At 41.0% G+C, this 25,094-nt stretch overlaps 1 protein-coding gene across 1 annotated transcript; it reads left to right on the top strand.

The window, feature by feature from the left end:
- The first annotated feature begins 629 nt into the window (after positions 1 to 629).
- Positions 630 to 23,539, top strand: prtga (protogenin homolog a (Gallus gallus)). The gene is made up of 19 exons (XM_085354674.1): positions 630 to 693; positions 2,091 to 2,393; positions 8,612 to 8,756; positions 8,935 to 9,068; positions 9,206 to 9,502; positions 9,593 to 9,752; positions 10,170 to 10,417; positions 11,585 to 11,749; positions 12,276 to 12,581; positions 13,267 to 13,455; positions 19,303 to 19,398; positions 19,490 to 19,676; positions 20,134 to 20,261; positions 20,383 to 20,553; positions 21,904 to 22,074; positions 22,167 to 22,290; positions 22,431 to 22,572; positions 22,816 to 22,929; positions 23,159 to 23,539. The coding sequence occupies exons 1-19, from the start codon at positions 630 to 632 to the stop codon at positions 23,537 to 23,539; spliced, it is 3,525 nt and encodes a 1,174-aa protein (XP_085210800.1).
- Positions 23,540 to 25,094: the final 1,555 nt, after the last annotated feature.

Genomic DNA, 25,094 nt, shown 5'->3' with positions numbered 1-25,094 from the left:
TACAATTTTAACAGTAGAGCTTGTTTTTTCTACACAGTCAAACAGATACCGCTTAAGCCCTAAATTATAAGAAATAACTATGTAAATTTACTGAAAATGTTCTGGTAGCACATTGCACAGACTGTCCTGCAATAATAAAACTGAAAATTTGTTCTTCTTTAATTGAATTTTTCTTTTTTGTTTTTTCATTTGCTTTTTGCTGTGAACTCACTGCAAAAATCACAAATCAGAATCAGAATCAGAAAGACTTTATTTATCCAAAAGGGGCAATTAAGGTACAACAGAGCAGCATGACGTTGAAGATAAGGACAGGGCATAAACAGGCAATAAGAGTGAGAGTATAAATACACAGAATATACAGTATATACACAGTTTAAAATTACACAGTTAAATTTCTATAGTAATGTTTTCCCAGGTGTAGTGTCCGTGCCTTGCCGCTAGGTGGCGCCGCACCACACGCTGTACTATGGATGTGATTAATTGGTGTTACCGTCCACCCTCGGCCGGACGAGGGAAGCTGTCCTCCTGCACCTCTGAGTAGGGAGTCCTCTTCGTCAGTAGCAGAGCAGCTCATGTGGAGGAAGCAGCAAGGACAGAGAGCAGCTAGCATGCGCGGACAATTCACGTAAATGGCGCGATTTAAAAGGAGTTTATACCAGCGTCTGCTGTTTGTCGTTTTTCTTCCAATCACAGGTAAGAAGCAGGACCACTTTTACTCATTTTAACCTGTGAGTGCGCGGCGTCCTGTATGGACATCACTGACTGTCCCGTGAGGACGTGTGTGTTAGTCTGCGGACTTTAACGGAAGCTCGCAGATTCAGTTTAACGGTTTTAACTTTTAGCTAGCTGCCTAAAATAAACCGAAGACACGGAGGCAGTTTTTAAACATATTTGGTAAAAAGTTTTATTTTAAAAGCCATAAAACATGAGTATTAAAGGCAATATTTCCTATTTTGGTTCATTCAACAGTCAGTCTTAACTTCAAATGTTCACCTGGTTAATTGTAATCTATTTACAGGTAGATATAAAAACTGTATTATCAGGGGTGTCAAACATGGGGCCCGGGCGCCAGAATCGTACAGCTAAAGACTCCAGGTTGGCCTATTAGATAACTTCGAAAATGTGAAGGAAGCCATCATTTTTCGACTTTTAATTGTATTTTCATATGTGGCTACACCTTTTATTACTAACACAGACCTCCTCCATGGTCGTTGATACTGCGCAAAACAAAATAAGTAACAGATTAACAATTAAATGACAGAAAGTTTCATTTTTTAAGTAACTACTATAAAAAGCCACCATTTTTGCACTAGGTTGACTGTTAAAAAACAAAAAGATGACATTCTGTCAATAAACAAGAAATATCCATTTTATAATTACAGTATAGTTACAGCTCTTCACAGTGACCCAACAAGGTTTTTTTTCTGTAAATTTACATGTTTATCTCTTACAGTTTAAGCCCTAAGCATTATTTCTTTGTCAGGTGGAAAAACAGATAAAGAGGAAGTTCCCCCAATGTAAAATGAGTTTAACATCCCTGCGTTAGAACATCTGAATATACTTTAAAGGTACCACAGAGTATTAGTAGAAACTGTGAGTCAGGTGTTGAGCTGAAATCAAAGATCAGATCCAGCTACCAAAGCAAAATAAATACATATAACAGAGTTGGTTCATGAGTAATATGAGAAAAGATTCTTATACATTTTATAAGCTTGTAAGATGTAAATATAGTTGCACGTTGTCCTGTTAATGCTTTAAACTACAGGCTTGGTCTAATAGGACAATCTGTTTCATCTTCAGCTTTATAGCCTTAAGTAGGTGGTGCAGGAAGACCTCAAGCTTGAGTGTTATGACTATACTGGACAGTAGACTTCCTGCTGGCAGGCCTACAAGCCTTTTATATGTGATTTTTCCCTTAGTAGGTGCTGTAAACTGGCTCCACAGACACTGATGAGACCCAGCTAGAAATTATTAAACGTCTTTAATTTTTTTTTTTACATCAGGCTGGTCTTAAACTCTTTAACTGGTGTACAAATGCTGTTAAATTCCTTAAATCATAACAACTCTCTTCCTGGTCTCTCTACCTGCAGGTGTGTTGTGCTTTAGTGAGTTGTTTTTCATCAAGGAGCCCCTCGATGTCACCGTCATGCGGAAAGAAGCAGCTATTTTGGACTGTCAGGCGCATGGAGAGGCGCCCATCGACGTCAAATGGCTCAAGAGCGGAGTACAAATCGCGGAGAATGAGCGGGTGTACCTGCTCTCCAACGGCTCCCTTTTTATTTCAGAGGTGGAGAGCAGAAGAGGAGACAAATCAGATGAGGGGTTTTATCAGTGCCTTGCTCAGAACAAGTATGGAGCAATCCTGAGCCAGAAAGCCCACCTTACAATCGCAAGTGAGTATCAGGGATATGAGTTGTGTAATCTAGCATGATTTGCTGTTATACGCATATTTATTTGATGCTCAGTCTGGTCTGGTCTGGGCAGCTTTGGTGGCAGCAAGAAGATGGACAAAGTCTTCAAAGTTAGAGCTTAAAAGGGATGCTGCTGGGAATTGAGGAAAATGCCCATTGGTGTGTTAATGAAGGACCAGGAGATTTGAAAGGTTAGGAGCAGTGTGGGATACTGGCTCTCCAATGCGAAAGAGCAGATGACCCCTATTCACTGGCCCTGGCTTTCATGTTATTGCACCCTGATGGCTCGAGGAATTGTTCTTTTTGAATGCTTTCTCCTCCTGCGTTGTGCGAGTTGGCCTCGTATTTTCAGGGGGAGGCAGGGGAGGCTTCAGACAGAGTTGGTCTTTTGGCACCTTATATCTTCTTCCACTCACAGGCCCTGAAATTTGCTGTCTTGTTGTGCCACTTTGTAAAATGTGTGCGTTTTCTATTGCTTTTGATCAATTAGTAACCCAAAAATACATACAAAAAATTATTTAATTTTTTTTGCAGTGCTGTAGGGAAGGGGATTTTAAGAGCAGGTTGTGCCAAAAAACTGCAATTAGCATGTGTTACATAACAGTTATTGTGTTTACATTAATTATTCTGGAGCGGTACCACAGGCAGTGCTTTCTGATAGAGCTCCCAGTCATAACTCAGACATTTTCTGGTGTTTAAAAAGTGTGGCTTGATTAATTGATTGAGTGGTTTAGTTTGCTTTATAGCTTTAAGTTAAGAGGTGATAAAGGCTGCCTGTAAGCTTTACTAGTTTGTTTTAAAACAGCACTTAGACCTGCTGGAAGGTCTATCTGGTAGCTCATAAAGTTTTCACATACCTGAGAAATGCTCAGTTGAAGGACACAGAGGTAGTAGTGGGGGTTGTTGTAAGTGGTTCTCACACACACACACAAATGTGAATTGCTGCTCTCCCAATACTGCGGCTTTACCCTGAGTGTCTAAATGACCAAACTTTATTGCAGGCCTTAGCAGGTCAGTAGGCATCGTAGGCTTAACCCAATTGTCTTCTGCCTCACTGCCCCGGTGAAAGAGTATAAAGCTTTTCACTCTCTTTTTGTCCACTCCCGGCTCACAAAAGAAGAAGGCATTCTTCGTGGGCAAAAGTGGACAGAGCTGCTGGAAGTGGTCACCACAGCAAGGCTAATTGCACTAGTCGTAAAAGTTAAATATTAGTAGATCTGCATTTTGATTAATTATCATATGACATGCCTGTTGCATGGGGGTCTGCTCATTGATGTCTGAATTTTGGAGTCTTTTCATGTGTTCCTCAGCTGATTTATGCTGCTTTTGCAGACGGTCTGCTCCTTGGTAGCTTTTTCAAACGTTGCTCCATCTCTGGATGGATGTTCATTGTTGTTTGAGAAATATGGTGGTGATGGAAGGTAACTTTAAACACAGGATCCTGAAGCACAAAGGTGAGAAGGGATTTGGCCTTGATGAAAAGGAATGTGACACCTGAGCCTCATCGTGTGACTTTTGTCAACAGACCTCAGATTGATGGGGATTTCAGTACAGGGACTGACTCTTGAGTTGTCTCCCCAGAAAAATATACCACTACAAGTGAATACTGTATAAAAATAGGAAAATTTCCAATTTTATTTTTAATAAACATTTACAGCTCTGGTGTATTTGTAGCTCCCATACTGATGTAATGTGGGCACTGTCTGCTAGTGAAAGGATATCCTCATCCTGGTGAAAGCTGATGAAGTGAAATGAAACAGTTTATTCACTTAAAAATTTCCAGTAGGAATAAACACAGTGAAAATGTACAGTTCATTGACTCCAGTGGTAGTAGTTGTGAGGCCTAGGAGACATTGATAGGCTACAGGTACCTGTTTATGGAGGCTTCTCAATCAAAGTGGCCACGCCCCTAACCATCCTCTACCATCCAGGTGGATGAAATGCAGCTGCAAACATGCTGTAAATTTGGAAATTTTAACATGGATGTCTGTAGGGATTTATGTATGTTGTAGTAAGCCTTGAGTGGCCATTAGAGAAACTACAGTGTTTTGAAATTTGTGGCTCAGTTCTTGCAGCTCGTAAGGTTGATACTTGGTAGATCTGAGGACTAGACTAAGACAATAAAATTATGGCCAGTGTGTTAGGAAGTGAATGCCTCATGGTCACTGTTTTCTTCCTCTGGCACACGAACTGATCTTGATTCCCATCCCTACCTGCTGTCCAACAAGAAATAATAATAATAATAATTTTTGTTGATGAAATGGGCAAAAATAGCCAGAAAATGCATAGAACTCTGTTAAGTCAGATAACAGAGATTATGATAACAGTATCCTGGGTTAGTGGTTTGTTGAACTTTTTTCATGTTTATAAGAAAACAAATTTTCCCAAGTGAAGTTGTCACTGTTTAAGAGAGTTTGGCATGAATTCTTACTCTGGGTAGTCTTCACTTTTTTATGCTCATGCCTTAAAGGAGGTATTCTAAGGAGCTGCTGCAAAGTTTATTTTACCTCGCTGGTGTGTCCACAGCCTGCAAGGTCAGGACTGTGACATTATTTTAAGTTGCTAAGGAATGCATCTGACTTGCACCAGCTTGGCACATTTTGAAGACAAATGCAAACCTTGCACAGTGTGAACTGCAATCTGAGTGAAGGAAATGCCCTTAAGTGAGACAACTCAAACCCAAGATTCTTGCTTTTCTCCTCTGCTGGTTACAAAAGGTTACCATGGTTCCCCTGAACACCGGGCCCTAAGGTCAAAGGTTTCTTTTAACTGTTCAATAGATGGAGGTGCAGTGGGATGCAGAGTAGGCCTAAAATCTGTCCTGCAATAATGCTGGGTGCACATCTGGCTTGATTAGTTTCCTTCATAGTGATCATGAGCATCTATCTCTCATATGTTTTATTTCATACCACAACAAAGGATAAAACTGTTGCCAAAACCAGAACACGGGTATTTACAGAGTGACTTTATTAACTCTGTTCTCTGCTAGGGAGTTTCAAGACAATGAAGCCACTGTTTGTGAGTGCAGGGTTGCTGTTGAGTGATTGGAAAACTTTGCAGCAGAGATAAGGAATTGGAGAAGGGGGATGAATGCTCTTTCCAACACTGCTCCCCCACTGCCCATTCGGAGCTTTGAGCGGTCACACTGCTCATGGGAATAGCTCTTTGTTTAGCCAGGCCAGTGGTCACTTGACTGTCCGACAGCCTGCATGGAGCAGCGCCACATCTGCCATGCAGCTAGTGATTGATTTTGTGGGTTTTTTCAGCCTTGCATTCTTCTTCTTCTTATCAGCCCTTTTTTTTTCTTTCAGAGCCTGTATCAATGTTCAGTAGGGCCAGTGATCATAGTAAAGGACTCATCACTCTTCATAATTAAATGACGATGCTTTTCAATAGTGCTGCTGGAATTGGTTTATTTTAGTCTCAGCACGTGGTTCACTCCAGTTAACAAGAATCAGGCTCATAAGAAGAGTAGATTTAAGGTAACCTAACTCTACTTAGAAAAGTCATGGAAAGTGCATGTTGTTGATTTAAACTGTGTAACGTGCTTTTCGTCAAATCTCTAGAAAGCTAGAGGTGCAGTATTATTCAAATTGACATAATGGAAATAATCTTTTTCAAGTAAAAACAATAAACAAGCAACAGTAAACTGCCATAATGACCTTTTGTGTGGTGGGAATTAAAACCACAGCTTTTATAACTGCTTATCCAATCAAATAAGACAGAGAAAAGACAATGACCTTTCAATTCATGTTATCTGTCAATTCTGGCTGTTGTATATTGTAAAAAAGCAGCTGGACCATCTGTACGGTTTTATTTTGTTGTAACAGAAACAACTGGAAGATGTCACTGATAGAACAAAAGAATTATTATTATTATTATTGTAAAACAGTATTTGAAAGCCTCACAGCTGGGGCAATGTGTTTTCTAGGTAGTTTTCCTGGCAGTTTGAGCAACAGGACTAGTTTGGGGTGGTCACACAGGACTCTGCCATAGTTGGGTGCTATGCAGGATTTGTGGAGGTCAGAGGTGAGAGGTGAGATTGCTGGGAAGGGCAGATGGTCGGAACTGCTTTGTCAAGCCTTTAGGGAATAAGGCTGAGGTATTTACTCTGTTTGATTTAGGGTAAAGGCCAAAATGTTACACCAGAGATTGTTATGTTGGTATATTTTGGTGTAGGAAAGGAAATTACACCACATAACTCACTGTGAAATACACAGAATAAATAGCCGAATCAGAAAATGTGTATATTTGACTGAATTAGAAAGAGCTCGGCTGTTTGCCTTGATGATTTTATCTACGTCTTAGATGCCTCTTGGCAAACATCATCCCTCAAAGAGTCCGCCTCCTGTTTTTCAGCTTGGAACAGTGCACAACAAACCCTCAGCAGTTAAAGATTTTCTTCCTTCTTGTCTTAGTGGTTAATCAATAATCAATGATTGTCCCGCTGTTTGTCAATCGAGCATCACTTGAGTGAATGGAAAGGCAGAGTGGAGAGGCAAAGGATCAGAGCAGCTCATCTCTCATGCCCTGCAGTCATATCACTTCAGCAGGGTAATGGCATTTTTGTAAGAGGTTGTGTTAAAACAGGAGGGGCAGGAGAGGGCCTGGGAGAGGCGGTTTCAATGCCTCTCTCTGCTTCTGTCCTCACATCAAACATCACAGTGGAGCTAAGGAGGCAACAGCTTAAGGCTAATTAGATTAAACGTGTCCATGGTGACGACATCTGATCCTGACAACAGTTTGACTTTTGTCCAACGGTTCATCAGAAATGGATGAAGCCAGCAGCCATGCCTTTTTAATGTTTTCATTCATGAAGTCCCTTGCATGACACAAAACCCCAAATAGTCCTAATAAAACTGCAATTTAGTAATTAGAAGTTAATTTTATCTCTGTAATCAAACTACAGATCCTTTCTTTCCTCTCCAAATGTCAGTTTGATTTGAAGCTGACAGTTTCTGTTAAATGTGTAAAAGTCATAATTCACTGAACGCAGTCTGAGCTCTGCTGTTGTTTAACACCACAGCAGCTGGCAGCACTGCTTACACACAGCCATCCATCACCCCCTCCCCTATACGCACCACTGTGTGTTTATTGCAGTTAAGGGATTTCCTGGAGACTTCTCTCGAAAGCAGAGGTTATCATAGCACTGAGCTAAAAGAAAAGTATCCCGATAAGGATGTTAAATATCAGAGTGTAAAGGATTATAGCTGGCAATGAGTAATTCGGATATCATTCATTTCACTGTTTGGTTTATGCTTGTTTCCTCTGTGGTTTCTCTTTGTTTTCTTCCTTATTTGTAGTTTATTTGGTATTTCTCCATGCAGCATCTCCAAACGTCTCTTTGGATGGTTTTTTTTGCAGTAAACATGTGACAGACGTGGTTTTAACTTGATATCCTGCTTCCTGTTCTTTTGTGTTTCTTTTGCTGAGTGCTGATGGCTCACTGCAGCAGAAGCGGCTCTGGGTGTGTGCTCAGAGGTTAAAGAGCACCACAGTGTATTTGTTTATCCATTGCTGAATGGGTGATGGTTTTGACTTAAAAACAGGCAACAGCTTTTGAAAATGGACCTACTGAAATTGAAAATTTAATTTGTTGGTCCGCTGCAAAAATCCTTTAGTGTACTGATTTGTCCATGTATGCCATTGATAATTTGATTTATTTATTATAGTAAATGTTATCAAGCTGTGGGGCTCACTGTTCTGTCTATCACAGACAAGAGTGCAATTGATTTCTTTTAACAAGCGACTGACCTCCTGCTTTTTAAGTAGAGGGGGGCATGAGGATCTGGGTGTCTTTCAGGATTTTTGTGACTCAAGAGGAACAGCTATTCAAAACTTCAATAGATTTACACAAACATCTAAAAGGTCCTTATTGTAAATCTGGTTGGGTCTTATTTGCTTGCTGCTTGGCTGGTGGCTGACACTAGCTCAGTTTCAGAGAAACCCAATCCACGCAGGATGTAGCTGTTCCACTCCAGTCACCACCTTCCAGCAGCATGCTGCATGTTTACAGCTTCAGGAGCAGGAACGTCTGTTTTCTGATATCTGACTGAGATGGATGGATGATGTCATGATAATCACAAACTTGGATATGCTTGTAACACTTTTGTTTATTATTTTAATGATATACATTAATTCTCTGTACTTCTGCATACATAACAAGTCTCTAATCTGTCTCCTGGTTGGTTTTGTTGCAGGTATTTCCTCATTTTCAGTTCAGCCAACATCTATTGTGGCGACTGAAGGCTCAGTCGCCAGGTTTTCCTGTAAGACTGTTGCACACCCTCCTCCCATCATCACTTGGGAGTTCAATCGGGTCACATTACCCCTCGCCACTGAACGGTATGCACTCTGTTGTTTTCAGTTTAATTTCATCTTACTCATTTACATTATTCCTACACAAATTTTAGATAAGATTCTTTATTAGCCATTATTTCATGTTGTCTAAGATGTTTCATATGAAATTGGTTCATATTGTAAGTATCATTGTTGTGTGGGTGCGTGTGTTTCTGTCTTTCAGAATCACAGTCCTGCCCAGTGGTGTTCTTCAGATTCAGGCCGTGCAGCAGGCTGACGCTGGAAATTACCGCTGCGTCGCCACCAATATTGCTAGTCGACGCCGAAGCACAGAGGCCACCCTCACTGTGACCCCAGGTGTGTTAGCCAGCTCATTTTTTGCAAACTTGTAATATTTAAGCACACAGTTGAGTTAAAAAGTCTGACTCTGAAGCAGTTGAAAGCCTTACAGCTCACCATGTGCACTAAAGCTGTCTTCTGCTCTCTCTCCACAGGTCCCAGACCGCAGCTTCCCCAGAGACCTCGTATCATCGCTTCACCACAGAACATCTCGGTGTCACTGCACCAAACTGCCATCCTGGAATGCATGGCCACAGGCAATCCCCGACCCATCATCTCCTGGAGCAGAGCAGACAGCAAACCTATTGATGTTTACAACACCAAAGTGCTGGGGAACGGCAACCTCATTATCACAGACATCAAGCCCCAGCACAGAGGCGTCTATTTGTGCAGAGCCACCACACCTGGCACAAGGAACTATACCATGGCCTCAGCTAATGTCACTGTGCTAGGTAAAAACAGAATATACTACTCAGGCTGTTCATGATTTCTATTTGTGATGATCACGTAGAATTGAACATATTGCTGTTCTTTTTCTAAAGCACCGCCTTCCTTGGTGGAGTGGCCTGAGAGCCTTACGCGCCCCAGAGCTGGCACCGCTCGCTTTGTGTGCCATGCTGAAGGAAATCCAACGCCTCGCATCACTTGGCTTAAGAACGGAGAAAAAGTTCACTCTAATGGTCGGATCAAGATGTACAACAGGCATGTTTCTCTCCAGTTCATTTAAAGAGTCATTACTGTGACCCCAAATTATCATGAGATGATATTTGAAAGTTCTAGTTGACCAGAACTTTCAAATATCACACAATGTTTTTCTTGTGACATTACCAATAAGTTTGATGTGTCACATGGCCGTCTTCCTATTGAAAAAACAAAAGTTGTATCCAAGATGGCCACCATGGTCACCACCCATCTTGAGGAGTTTGCCCCCTCACATATACTAATGTGCCACAAACAGGACTTTAATATCACCAACCATTCCCATTTTATTACGGTGTATCCATATAAATGCCCCACCCTGTATATTTATAAATGTGCCAATGGAAATTTTGTTGGTTTCCTCAAAATTTTCACCTGAAATCATCTGGGTCCATACTCTTTATCTCTGGGTGTCTCCAGCAAACTAGTCATCAACCAGATCATCCCTGAGGATGACGCCATCTATCAGTGCCAGGCAGAGAATGAGCAGGGATCAGTCCTCACTATGGCGAGGCTCATTGTGGTGATGTCAGAGGACCGGCCAAGCGCACCCAGGAACATCCGAGCTGACACTGTGTCAAGCTCTGCCATCCTTCTGGCTTGGGAGAGGCCTCTGTATAACTCGGATAAAGTTATTGCTTACTCTGTACACTACATGAAGGCTGAAGGTAAGCAGAATCCACACACATGTTTTGTTGTTGGGTTTTTTGGTAACAGGAACAGTACATTAAGACAGGATTTTCGTGGCAGTTTCAGAAATCCTACTTTCTGTCAGACACTGTGACGTTAGTGTTGTGTTGTTGTACTCCGGAGTTAATTGGAACAGCTGCGTTTTCTGAACCAACAAGACATGTTAAGCTTAAAGATGCAGGGTTCCTTCCTTTGCTGGATAAAACACAGGATGCACTATTCACAAGAAGCACAACGGTTGTAGTGTGGCAGCAGAAAAGCCTTAAAGCCTTTCAGTTTTCCTGGGAACTTTCTTTCTGTTGACAACAAGAGTCACATTTAAACAATGTAGCATTTCAGGAAAATGTGCAGGCTGTGCATTCAAGGACTGCACTTCATTATAATGCCACTGACTTCCATTGAGGAGGAGAGACGTACAGAATTCAACTATTGAAAAAAGAACACCTGCTGGATTTTTGGTGGGAATAAGGATGTCTGAGAAAAAAAAACAGGATGTCGCTGAACAAATAACTGACATCTGTCAGGAATTTGTTGCACTTTTCACAGATTTTTTTTGTCCTCTTGGTGCCACTTAAAGAAGCTGGTTATCAGGCAGTGTGCTCTTTACCTGAGGTTGTTGATAGAGGCTTGGGACTTAACTGAAGATCTACTGAAAAAGGGAACTTTTTAGCCAGTGTGATGGAGTGGCCAAAAGTGTGTATTCTATGAGGGGAAGATAGTTTAAATTGGACAGGAAGTCAAGCTTTGTTAAGACTTCCAGGGAGCCGTACTGAGGCATTCAGACTACACAGAATACATTTTTGTTTGCCTGAAGTACCTTAAGTGAGAAATTAGACCAGGTACCAATCCGTCTTTGTTTCTGACTTGGCTGGTTGTTCCAAGGGGCAGGAAATGAAAACTGCAGCTGCATAATGTTCTTATTACAATGAAAAAAACATGGGAATGCACAAAGCAAGCTGAGCAGTGGTAAAATAAGACAAAGTGACTGGACATACATAAAATGTTGAATAAATTATGAAAACCTACAGTAACAAAACTGTATCATATTGTTGCTGATTTTTGGGGGCTGGGGGCTAAAGTTTGAATGTTCTGCTTTTTATTGTTATCTCAACATTTTTTTTTTTTTAATCCTGTCATTTGTCCAGGGTTAAACAATGAGGAATATCAAATTGTCATTGGAAACGATACAACTCGCTATATTATTGATGATCTGGAGCCAGCGCACAACTACACCTTCTATGTAGTCGCCTACATGCCAATGGGAGCCAGTCGCATGTCGGACAACGTGTTTCAGCACACACTTGAGGACGGTGAGGTCTACAATAACAAACAAAAAAATCATTAATGCAGTCAATACAAAACAAGAAATAAGCCCTGTTTAAGGTCATTGAATTTTCTGCAGATGGGTTAGCCATGGTCTTTCCTGTGTGATATAATTAAAAACAGGATATGAGGCTGTTTCATATGTTTTTTTAGTTGCATAGGTGGTTTTACTAGAGATTGCTGATAGCGTTTTTTGGCACATATGACGGGGTGCAGTGGGAGGTTTGAATGTCCAGTGTTAGCTACAAGGTGGTGCACAACAAGCAACTTCCTCCCTGTTTGGGCATTTCTTTAGGCTTTCAGATTGGCTAGCACTGGGAAACAGAAGGTTTGAGTAGATGGATGAGTGGTGCTGGGTGTTCAGAGTCTCTCTTTGACGTAATACACAAGAAAGAGTTAAAAGACAAAAAACAAAGACATTCTGAAACTGAGTGCGTAGAGCACCGTGAAGCTTTTGGCTTACAGGTTTACTTGTACATGCTCTGAGCTCATCATTTAAACTTTGGTCCACAGTACCCCTCCGCGCCCCTGAGCTCAGCCTCACCAGTCGCAGCCCCACAGACATCCAGGTGTCTTGGCAGCCTCTTCCAGACAAGCTGAGTCGTGGCCGAGTCTGCAGCTACCGCTTATCCTATCGTACCAGTTCTGACAGCGCGGTCTCACAGATAGAACTTCCTGGAGAAAAGACCCAGCATCTCCTGGAAAACCTGCAACCCGACACCATCTACCTTCTTCGAATTGTTGCCGCCACCAGCGTAGGGTGGGGTGAGCAGTCCGCCTGGACATCGCACCGTACCCCGAAGGCATCCGGTGCTCAAGGTACTTGAAGAATTGTCCTCATAACCTCTAAAATAGAAGCATTTAATCAAAAATATGAAGTCAGAATTGTACTTTAAATAGATTCTTATCCAAGCAGAGGAAGTTGAGTCAAAAATGTGAATTGGGCAAGAGATTGAGAAGAGCACGCTTTAATAATCTTGTTAAGACATTGCATTTGTTTCTCTCTGACCTTTACCCTGTGCTGTCAGTAACATTGGAAGGGCTTTGGTCATGGGTCATAAAGGGAGACCTCGGGCTTCAGAGCTGGACAGAATATATGGCTGTTTAGAGCTAGATCTGAAGCTTTGGGAAGGGGGAGGGGAGGATTTGTTTTTTTTTCTGTCCATCTCTTTTACCCTTAGTGTCCAGTGTAAACTCTGAAAGGCAACTTCTATTGGCAAACTTCATTCCCGTCATTCCTAAACGTGTGAAACAAGCTTCCTTATCTCTACGTGTGGTTTCTATTGAGTATTTAAAAGTGTGGGGGGATGGGGGCATTATTTAACTTTTCAAAAACATTTACCTGGTCAGGACAGAAGCTTCCTCTGTCACTCAAAAACAGCTCAAATAATGGATTGTAGTTGTTTTAGGATCAAGTTCCTCTTTTGTACGACTTTATAAGAAGACTGTGACGTACTTATAATAAATAAATAAATGTGGTTCGTATGGTCTTATTCTTCTGCAGTTCCCCTGGCTCCTGAGCTGCATCTGGAGTCTTTAAATTGCACCACTATTTTGGTACATTGGCAGCTGGCACCCAGAAACTCAGCGAATGTGCGGGGCTACAAGCTATTCTACCATGAGGAGAGCCAGCCTGAGAGCACCCCAGTTCAGTTTCACGCCTCGGATAATAAACACACCATCGGAGGGCTCGGTGAGTTTTCACCTTAGGTTACCTTCTGCCACCAATTTGGCTGTTTGGGTCATTTTACAGTATTTTCACATGAACACCAACACATGATGGAAGTTTCGTGTTTACTTTGCAAGTTTTAAGATCTGTTAAGATTTTCAGGCAATCTTTGAAAATGTTGATTTTTAACAACGTGTTATTGGTTTAACAGTACTTGTTTGTTTTTTTTATTAATATTGCCTACGTCATAATTAAAGGTGTCATAGTTTAATGATTTAATATGGCTGGAAATGGATATTTGCTATGAAAAGATGTGTTGAACTGATGGGGTTCTTTGCAGGGAAAGTGTGTGTGTGTAATCAGAGACCGTCTGTGTTTTGGTAGCTGCTGCATGTGAGTTCCCAGCTAAGACATTTGTTTGATTTCAGTGTCCCAGATATTCAGATGAAATGATCAAACTTAGCATAATTTGAATGCCAGTATTCTAACAACTAAAGTAATGGACAAGGTGTACATCCTGTTGCTTACCTGCCTTGTTGCTTGTTTATCATGTGTGTATCTCTGTCATTTATGGATATACATACAGTAGAGAAAGCAGTCTTTAAGATTTTTTTATTAAAATCTGGATGCATCTTTTTAGGGAACGTGAGCGATTAATTAGCTTAAGTCATGTCACATTTGGAGCAGAGGTTCTTTAAGTGGGAAATATATCAGCATCACATCCAGTTTCCACGACCTCTTGACTTCTGCGGGACATCAGTGTGCGGCTTTTCTGCTGCTGCTGAATAGTGTTCGGGACACATCACAGCCTCTCTGCCCTTTAGGTCAGATTCATTTTATCTTTTTTTGTTTGAGAGCGGAAAGGGAGCTCAGGCTAGCTCCAAGGACAACTGACCATATGTGGCCAGAGGAGGTCAGCCAGGTGGTCAGCAGCTGAGTTGTAAATCAGAAGCCTCTGTGCTCAAGTGAGATCAGAAAGGGAGAAAGACAAGGAGTCATTCTATATTACTGTAGGTGTGAAGTCTAAATGATACAGGTGTTCAGTAAGTTAGAATTTACTTCAGTAAACACTACAACTGTTTAGGCTCATTCTGCCACATCCTATGAAAAATATGACAACTAAACCCATTTCTCCTGCTAGGATTAACTCATAGTTGAATCTAGTGCAGATAAAGTCACAGACACTAAAATTACTTGCCTAGATATGAAGTTATACCTTGAATATTATTTTAATGATAGCTATAGCTTGAGGTGCTGGAAAAAGATTCCTCTATATTCAGCTAAAGTTTGTGTGTGTGTGTGTGGGGGGGGGGGTTTCAGTATTTATTAAACGTTTCAGCAAGAATGGTTGTATGAAATATTTCTAAGCTGTTTTGGTTTTTGTTTTCTTGTTTTTTGCCCTGAATATTGGATGTTCTGGGTTGTTCTGGGAGGACGAGCGAGCTGTGGTCACTCTGTAAAATACAGCTTCTGCTGAATTAAAAGAATCATCTTTTTGTTCCTCGTTGTTAAAACAGCTTTCCATGGCCGTGTTTTAAAGAGGGTAAGACTGTTTTGTGGAGGCTGATTTATCATGCCTTTTATGACTCCTTTGAGCAGTGTTGCTGGAGGAGAATTAGGATCAAAGACTCCTATTCTGTTTGGCTTTGAGGGCCACAAAGATGGTGTATTAGCCAGAATTTCAAGGAAAACCATCCTCTGACCAACTGAGAGCTGTTAGCTAAACAATGAGCATGTCTTGTGAGCTCACTATGTCACAGGTTTGAGATTTCTTCCTCATAAATTAGCTGCAGCGCTGTGCATGGGGAGAAAGGTGTGAACTGAAGTGTCTGACGTCCTGTGTGGCAACGCATCCTGCAGCACAGAAGGCATTTCTGTGCTGTGAGCAGTCTGACATTTCCTCTAATTATATCTGCTTTCTTTTCCTTTGAAATTATTTTGATAATTATGTTTTACACAATCTTGTTACAACATTTGAATTCTTGTTAAAATGAAGTTTGCATTGGAAAAAGGTTGAAAGGAAATTTGGATGTTAAAATGAGTCAAAAAGTAGTATTAGCATGAGTTATAAATATTTTTGACTGCATTGGCATTTGTCACAGTAAGCTTCTGGCCACTCCAGACCAACTAAAGCTGTGGAAGAGTCCAGTGAATTCAACAACTCTTTCTTTCTGTCTTATTTATTTGTTATTTTTATTTCTATAAGGGGAGAATGTGTGTTTCCTTCTTTTAGAAGCAACATTGCCTCACTTTTAAGGTGATCTTTAAAGATGATCAGGCAATGAGCAATGCTCTCAGCGCGATATGGCAGCCTTGCTTCTGTCAGTCTGCCCCAGGGCAGCTGTGGCTACAGCTGTAGCTTGCCCCCACCAGTGTGTGAATGTGAGAGTGAACGAATAGTGGAATTGTACAGTGCTTTGAGGGTCTCGAAAAGTGCTATATAAATGCAATCCATTATTATTATTATTATTATTATTATTATTATTATTATTATTATTATCCAGCTTAGATGATAGGCAGTAATCGGTTACATCAGTCTAGTTGTAGTGAATTTTCTCCATATTCCCTTATGGGTTTTCCGCCCCTGTTTTGGATTTACATTTAAGTGGTCTTAGATGAATTATTGGATTATTGAATTATGAATGAATACATTAACTGTGTCTGTTACACTGTTATTTACTGCAAATTGTTCTCATTAGATAATGGCAGCTAGTAAAGCTGATTGAAATGAGCTCGTAGACTGATGCAGTGTTAGTCACAGAGCGTCATATGCTTTGGAAATATTTATGGGTTTATAATTCAGTGTTTCAGTGCCTGTGTTCTGGCAGTTTTACATTTCAAATTACATTTTATAGCTTAAGTTGCCTGGCCCCATGTGGTTACTTAATAAGAAAGCTGCCCTAAAACTATATATAGGTTTGTGTTTGCTTTTCTTTTAAACTCGGCTTTAAAGATGTGCTAGAAGCAGCTTTGAAGCTGTTTATCATTGCAAATCAAATCAGCTTGTGCTGTGAATTAATTTTTTCATAATCTACTTGATTTTGTATACAGCAGTCAATAGTATTGATTTCTGAACTGTCATCTGTAGGAAAAACCACAAACTGCTGATTCAGCTGCAGAGAACATGCTCTGAACTCACTCATGACAAGCCAGATGATTGAAAGCACACCATAAAAAGCAGGAATGTGGTTTTAGAGGCTCCAGTTTGGTATAAATGGCACGGTGATGTGACCTTTCCTCGCATGTGTATTCGTTGCTTGGCCCATGAACAGCACAAGTTGTCATAGCTGAAGCTTAAAGACCTCTCATACCTGTTGGCACCAGGCAGGACTGCAGATTTATCTCACAGCTGCAGGCCATGTTGCATCTTGTCCACTCCTTTTATTAAACATGAGGCAAAGCATGTTCTGTGTGAAATACAGTCTTCATTTTAAAAAGGCTATGTCATGTTTAACCTGCATGTGTGTCTGCTGATTTGTGTTGGAGGCTAAAGACAGGAATAGTAGGGGTGGTGGTGGTTAATAGATGCCGGTGTGAGGGCTCTTGCAGGAATTGACATTTATTGCCTCTCTTCGGGCCTGGGGGCCTTTCGCAACAGAACAACACTGCAAGGGCCAACAGGAACTGCATTTTAGCTTTTTTAAAAAAAAAAAAGGGGGGGGGGGGGGGGGGTCACAAATGGCTTGAATATCCCCAAACAGAATAATTTATGGGAGTAAAAGCCTGTATCCCAGTGGAAAGGACAGGAAAGCATCTTCTCCTGAGGAATGGCTTTGAAAGCGGAATACAATGTGTAGTATTGTAATCACATTTAAAATTTGTAAATCTAGTTCTGCATATGAAAAATACCTTCCAGCAGTAATATTTACACTCAGTCTTTTAATTAAGCAAAGAAACCCCAGTTATACAGTTGTGAGTGAATTGTTTCATGTAAGAAGATGGAGAAACTTCTTAAACATTTTCAGTTTAACTGTGATGCACTCGCAGCTCGAGGAAAGTGAGTGAGTCACTTCGTCTGAGTTGCATCATCCCCTACAACATTTGTAATGATTGTGCTTGTTTAATTAAAAGTGACTTTTATTTATTAAGTCTCCTCATTTCTCTGTTTTTTTTTTTTTTACTACAGTTTATTTTTGCTTTTTTTGAGTAGCTTGTTTGATGGATTTTGAAACATGCCATATAAGTTTTTTTTATTACATGTGCTGTAAATTAAACAGAATAATCATCAGGAACACTCAGTTCAGACTATTTTCTTATCTTTTGCTGAGGCAAAATCCTCGTTGTTGTCATTTGTTGCTTTGATTTTGTTCACCTGACTGTGTTGTTGAGAGCTTCAAGAGTCATCTTCATGGTTTTATCAGGACACTTTGATATGATGCTACTTTAAGCCAGTTTGACTCTTGGTGGTTCCCTGCTTTTTCACTCACTTCCTCCGCTTGACCCTCCCCCTTCAAGGGGAGAGAGGTAACCCTCCCCCCTTTTTTTGCAGGATTTAGCTTGCCCAGATTCCATGTCAAAGGTCATGGCCCAGATGTCACAGCTTCCCCCCCACTCATAGCTCCTCTCTCACATAATTACGGCAGGCCCATTGTATTGTGGGTTTGGGTAGAGGTGCATGCTACATGCCTACTCCTCTTTAGAGGTAAGGCTTAACAAGCGGCTCAGAAACTCCAGATAACAAGGAGGACATTGTAGAGCTGTAGAAGTCGAGGAATTCTGCTTTCACTTAGTTCTGGAAGTAACAAAGAGAGGGACAGTCCTTCTTCTCTGTAAACATTTGTCTACTCTGCAGCAACTCATGAGATAGTTTACATTGCTGAATATTGTGTTCTTTTATTTTTCCTCATTGCTTTTAATTGTCTTTAGGAATAACTAAGGTTTTAGGCTTCCTGGGCAAAAAAAGAGGTTCAGCTCATATTCCACACCCATGACCCCAGATTCTTTCAGTTTTATCTTGGCCTGACCTGTTGGCCCTGGTGTGGCTCCAGTGAAACTCCTCAGGGCTCTGTGGGGGTGCAATGTGTGTAGCTCCACCCACGCTAAACTTTGCAAACTTCCATGGAGATAAATTCATCTCCTGTGGTCTCCCTATTCTCTCGAGCTTCTAAATGTCTGAACATCAAATACATCTGTTTGTGTTGTCTGCGGGACACACAGGACTCTGATAGTAGTAGTTGTAGTAGTAAGGATTGATTGGTTTGGATTTTGTTATTTTGCACATCCACCTGGTGTTTCTCACCAAACTGTGATCCTGCATCTTTGAAACATTATTTAGAGACTCTGGGTCACATTTTGTTTACTGTTTTTAAGCACTGGAAATTATGACCATTTAGGGGTAAAAGGGACATGTGGTCAGTTGGCTATTGTTCAGCAGAGGGTCTCCAGGGTCACTAAGGTCTGCTACTGCTGCTGACCATCAGCAGTGTCCTCCCCAAGGGGTTTTCACTCCAGATTTAACCCCTAGATTCAGGACCCGAGTAGGTGTGGCCACTGACCAATGACCAGCAGGCCTGACGGGGCCAGAGAAAGAGCTTTCTTTATATGTGGTCAAAAGGCTGGGGGTGACAGGGTGATGGATGGGGGGGGGCTTATCTGTTCTGCTGCCTTGGGTGGTGTCGAAACTGACCAAAGGACTCGCAGCACAGAGCATCTGTCGCCCTGCCCTACCCCTCGTTCTCACCACGCCATCAAACCAGAGCACATCACTGACCTCACACCCACACCGGCCAGCTCTCTTTCACACAACACCCCCACTTCCCATTAGCTTTAGGAAACACATCTGGCACTGTTGTGGCCTATACTGACTTGTGTAAGGAACTGTCAATCTAAATCTTTAGTGCTCTTTTTTTTTTTTTTCATCTCTTAATGTAGATCCAAGGAAGAAGTACCATGTTAAGATCCTGGCTTATAATGTTGTGGGAGATGGGTACCAAGCAGACCAGACTATCAGCACCCCTGGATGTGTCTGTAAGTCCCACATTATAATAGAAAAGTCAGACCACATGGTGCAGAAAAAGTGGGGAAAAAATAACAGTACTAATCTAGATGTACCTCTCAGCTGTTCGAGATCGCCTGGTACCCCCTCCACCTCCTCCACACAACGTGTATGCTAAAACCAACAGTTCGACCACCGTCTTTCTGCACTGGAGTCGACCAGCATTCACCTCCAGCCACGCAGTCAACTATACCGTCCGCTGCAATCCAGTTGGTCTGCAGAATGCCTCCCTGGTGCTCTACCTGCAGACGTAAGAAATTACCCTTCAGACCAAAGTGAACATGACTACATGTAGATTGATTTTCATATTTGTTAGCGTGTAATTTCAACTGCATTTGCTGCATTTACTGTACGACTGCCTGGTTTCCTTTCATAGTATAGTTTTTATTTTAACAGTATTTTTTTAAACAGTAATTTAGATTTTTTAGCAGCAGCTGATTATCACAACCTAAAATCAGCTGAATGCATTTCTTATACTGTGTGTTTACAACACTTTAACAACATAAATGCTGTCTTCACACTTGTTTGGGAAAGTTTACAAGTACTTCTTTCTTTACACTGCCATCACAGCTCCATATCGCCCTCTTCTGGCCATTTCTTTGACCCTCTTTAAACATAGCTGTCTGAAGTTGGCTGGAATGTCTTGCCAGTAAGTATTGAATCTGTAAAGGAGAGCACAATTCTTAAAGTGTGCATGTATTCTGCAGGAGTGAACAGAGACTCCTCGTGCGAGATCTGGAGCCCAATACCAAGTACGAATTTGCTGTTCGCCTCCATCTTGACCAGCTGTCCAGCCCCTGGAGCCCTGTGGTCTATCAGAACACCTTCCCTAAAGGTGAAAATGCAGAAACATCTTATTCACCGATTAATTTCTTCATTTCTTCATGCACAAAGACGAACATCCCCATGTTAAAGCTGTTCTGAGTTCACTTTGTCTTTTCATTCTCACCTCCCAGCTCCCACGCAACCTCCTTCCAACATCAAAGTGACTCTAATTGAAGAAGACACCGCACTTGTTTCATGGAAGCTTCCAGATGAACTCAATGTACCTGTGACACGCTACACAATCCTGTATGCCTCCAGAAATGACTGGATAGCTGGGGAGTGGCAGGTGATGGAAAGGGAAGGTAAGGAGAGACTCAGAACAAGAGCATTTATGTACAGGTGTGTGTATATATGCATGACTGTCAAGGAAACGGTCATCTGGGAATCAGTGACTCTGCCTCTGTCTTCATTGTAGTCCCAGAATTCTCTAGAGTTCACTGCTTTGTCTTACTGCCAAGTGGTTTAATGAGACTACAACAAAGACTTTGATTTACAGTCTTGTTGACCATTTGCACATAAAGATGCTTTTAAATCTCTTCTGTAAATGAACAGCCTATATCTTTTTACTGCAATAATGGATGGTAAATAATTGTTATACATCTTATACTATGATAGATTATTGCTCACAATTTGACTCTTAGTAAGTACACACAATAAACCGATATCACAGGCATTGTCAGAATTGATTTCAGTTATGTGTGTTTATTTTTTTTTTTTAATCTTGTATACCCTTCATCATGATTCCGTCTTAGTCTGTTTTTACCTTGTTTAGCTTTTATACCTGATTTTACACTTTCATGCTTGTTTTTTGTTTTGTTTTGTTCCTTGCCTTATGTTTTTATTTATTTTATTTTATTTTTTGTCCTATTGTAAGCTGACCTTGAGGGTCTTTAAAGGTGCCTATAATAAGATGAATTATTATTATTATTATTATTATTATTATTATTATTATTATTATTATTATTATAAGGGTTACTGTGAAAACATAGTTTAAAAAAAATCCATGATTGTAAATGTCACAGGATAGTTCTCAGCTTGACCAGTATATTGGTTACCAGCTATTTGTTGTTATACCAATATCCATATTTATAATATATATTAAGCAAAAAATTAAAGAAGAGGCGGGAGAAACACCCTTTAACCTTTTTATGGGTGTTGGCATTGCATAGTGTGTCCACCAGAGGGTGCTCTGCAACTTCCCTGTTGGAACATGTTTTGTTTGGAACGCTCTTCCCAAGCTGAGTTGGGACAATTAACAATAAAACAGGATTTTTAAACAGAATTGCTATATTATCTTAGTAAGGACTTGTGAGTAACCGCAGATGACAGAGATTTAGTGTGTCTGAAAGAAAATAATAGATCAGCTGGTATATTAGATTTTTAAATTGTTACATATCGGTCTAGTGTCTGATAATATTGGTATTGGTATTAAGCACCCTGTATCAATCTGGCTCTAGTAAACATTTTTTTAATTAATTGTTCTACTTCATGAACTTATTTTTATTCATCATGGATTACAGTGCCACAGAAGAGTCATAAACTACCTGAACATGGACAAACAGTGTGCTATTAAACGGAGAACCTTGTGGTCTTTGCTTCTTTTATGCTTTATACACACCGGTGTATTCAGACAGAATTTCATCTCACAACAGGGACCATCACCATGGCGCTGCTGGAGAACCTGAAGCCTGGCCAGATTTACTTCGTGAAGGTTTCAGCATCCAACGACATGGGCGACGGTCCGTTTTCTCATGCGGTGGAGCTGACAGTACGAGAAGGTCTCCCCCTTGGTCATGATATCCGGGTTTCTCGTGGCTCCACAAGTCAGTGAAACCAACATGATGTCTTACAGTGTAAAGAGTTTCTTTTTTTAAGAGGTTACATGATAACCTGACAATGTTTCCTCGGCCCATAGCGTTTTCTGATAACTTCTACCACCTGGATCAGAAGTCGATGACCGGTATCAGCGTTGGAGTCTGCATCGCTCTCATCTGCATCATCATCTGTGCCTTCATCATCATCTGCAGAGGCAAAAACAGGTACCTGGTGTCTCTGAGTGTAGTGACCATGTCCCACATCAATTCAATTCACTTTTATCTATATAGAGCCAAATCACAACAACAGTTGTCTCAAGACATCGAGGTTTCCTCTATGAACACGTCACTTTGTGTCCTTTCAGGAAACTTTCTGCTGTGAAAACATGCAGAGAGGGAATGAGCACATCTGCTGCAGCTGCAAGACCTCCATCCTCTCAAGGAGAAGCTGAGCATGCTGATGTGAGCATGCCAATGATGAATCTAAGCCATTTTCTTGATGCAAAGGTACAGCATGTCATACTCGTGACACTAAAATCCAGAAAAAAATATACTTTAAATATTTTAATTAAATGTGTTAAGTTATATTTACATTTTGAGAAATGTGACATTGTAAAAAAACAAAACAAATTCAAATAATCAGTGCCACAATGACAGTGCAGGTTTATAATTAAGTGCCAATGTGAGCTGCTTAAACAACAGTTGAACTGTAATAAAGCCTCTTTTCTTTTATTGCTGCTTTTCTTGCAGGGTGGAACAGATCTCATCATCAATTCTCTCGGCCCCATTCAGCACACCGCTGAGAGGAAAAGGAAATGGTTCTCCTTCAGCAGTGATGTGAAAAGTGAGAGTAAACCCACACAGGTGAGATTAAGAATGAGTCCTTCTCAATAAGTGATTACCAAATAATCAAACCTGAAGACGACAGCATGGTATGTTGTGTCTGTTGGGTTTAAATCTAGTTTGAATCACTTCTCATGAGGGCTGAATATTTTTTTCTGTTGATTTGCTCAAGATGTTAAGATCTCTGCAGATGTGAAACTGAGCCGTGAACAGTCAGACTAATAGGAGAAACTTTCTCTCTGCGCTGCAGAACACAAGACTTGACGCGGCCTCATACCAGCACGGCACCACAGTGCTGACCTATGAAGAGGAGCTTTCTTCAAACCAGCCCACCAACCTGCAGACCCTGCTCGGACATCCCGGCGACACAGAGGGATCTTCAAACAGCGAGGGCAGCCACGCCACCGGTGACTCAGGCCGCTACTCTCACGACGAGACGGAGCTGACCAACCTGTCCTCAGGGCCCAGCAGCCACCTTGCGTCTCCCACGGCAGAGGACGGGACCGAGTTTGACTGTAGCAGCTGCGCTGAAGAGTTGAACGAACTGTCAGAGGAAAATCAGAGCAAACAGAAGGCGAAGGAGTCAATGAATGCTGGCAGTTGTCGACACGAAGCCCAAAGCAGAGTGTGAAGGCGTGCCTCTGTATGTGTGCGTGTGTGTGTGAGTGTGAAGGCGGTGGTTTACTTGCACAAACATTCACATAATATAAAAGTGTGCGCACTCACCAGAGTTGACTTTATTGTTTATTTACACTGCACGTCAGTGAGTGCAGCGAAGAATGTCTGGAACCACGCTGCCTCTTATTTGGGCTGTTATGAGTTTGCCTTTTTGCTTTAATTGCATCACAGAGCTAAGAAATAGGCACACACATACCCCGTAAAACAAAAGTGATATAAGCATGTTAAACAGGAAAAGAAACAAAACAGACTAGTCGCCTAGACTAAAAGTAAAAAAAAAAAAATTTAATAATTTAAAATACTTAATCACATTCTTCAGTAACCAAAGTGTGTTTAAATGTCACTGAAATATGTGGCTTTTAGCACAGTGCTTTACGTTACACACATGCGCCTTAAAGAACTAATGTGGAGTGGTTATGTCAGTTTACTCTGACATAGCCAACCTAAAAATCCTTTTAATGATGAAAGTACTGAAAAGACCATAATATTGAATTAATCACAAACAACAAACCTGATAATGTTATTTGAATGTGCAGGTAAACTGCTGGCCTATATGACTGTGTTGATTTTTTCTTTTTTCTTCTTCTTTGTTTCTACACACTGTGAACGCTAAGCTAACAAAGTCCTTCTACAGTATAAAGTGTTGACAGGAAAGCTCGTTTTATCCTTTTAACTTCCTTCTCTTTCTCTCTCACTCTCTCTTTTCATTTCCTGTGTGTGTGTGTGTGTGCATGTGTGTGTGTGTGTGTGTGTGTGTGTGTGCGTGTGTGTGCATCTGTGTGCGTGTGTGTACGTGTTTTTCTCACCCACCATGAATGTTTAAAAAGGAGTGTCAAAGTGACATTTCTGATGCTATTTAAGAGTTTATCACTGGAGCGAAAGGGAGGTCCTTTTTGCGGATTATCTACCTCGGTTTGCCTCATGGGTAAACCTCCCACTGTATATTTAATAACTACTTAAACCTTGCGTTGTGTGATGGGCTGCTTCCGTCACATTACACTTTATACTTCCTCGTCTTCTCTCCTTGCTTTGTTCTGATGTACAGGATGGTAAGGGCGCTGCAGCTCACTCCTCTCACTCCACCTGTGGTGTGGACTGAAGGATGTAACACACACTCACAGTTTATTATTTATCACCTCAGATGTTGCTGAGGCACTGAGCCAGTATTAATAGGTCTTTGTTCAGTTTTTTTTATCAGTTACTGATGTAATGAATGTCTGTTTTATCTTTCTTTTTTCATCTTTATGTCGGTGTGCAGTCGCCCTTGCTACTCCTGTTTTTATACTACCTCGTTTAAGATTTAATTTTATTGTCTTATTGTTTTCCTAAACTCAGGGAACAAAATTTAGTACGTGCGAAAAGTCGTGTAGTGTTATATGATGGACTGACAGGGTAACTTCTCAGTACTAAGCTGTTTTCGCGTGTAATTGCCTCAAAGAAAACGCTATGAATGTATCTCTGACATTATGTGCCAGCAGCTCAGATGTTTGTGCTGCCCTTACCACAGA

The sequence above is a fragment of the Diplotaxodon limnothrissa genome, linkage group LG1 (genome assembly GCF_057381915.1).
Source record: "Diplotaxodon limnothrissa isolate DT_005_m linkage group LG1, D_limnothrissa_male_GT1.1, whole genome shotgun sequence".
In the NCBI taxonomy this organism is placed as follows: Eukaryota; Metazoa; Chordata; class Actinopteri; order Cichliformes; family Cichlidae; genus Diplotaxodon; species Diplotaxodon limnothrissa.
This window is presented reverse-complemented; position numbering and strand designations above follow the sequence as displayed.

Excerpts from the sequence above, each read along its gene's own strand:
- prtga (XM_085354674.1), top strand. The coding sequence starts at position 630 with ATGGCGCGATTTAAAAGGAGTTTATACCAGCGTCTGCTGTTTGTCGTT. Across the intron at positions 20,262-20,382 it reads TCAGAACACCTTCCCTAAAG|CTCCCACGCAACCTCCTTCC; the intron begins GTGAAAATGCAG and ends CTCACCTCCCAG. Across the intron at positions 22,291-22,430 it reads ATCTGCAGAGGCAAAAACAG|GAAACTTTCTGCTGTGAAAA; the intron begins GTACCTGGTGTC and ends GTGTCCTTTCAG.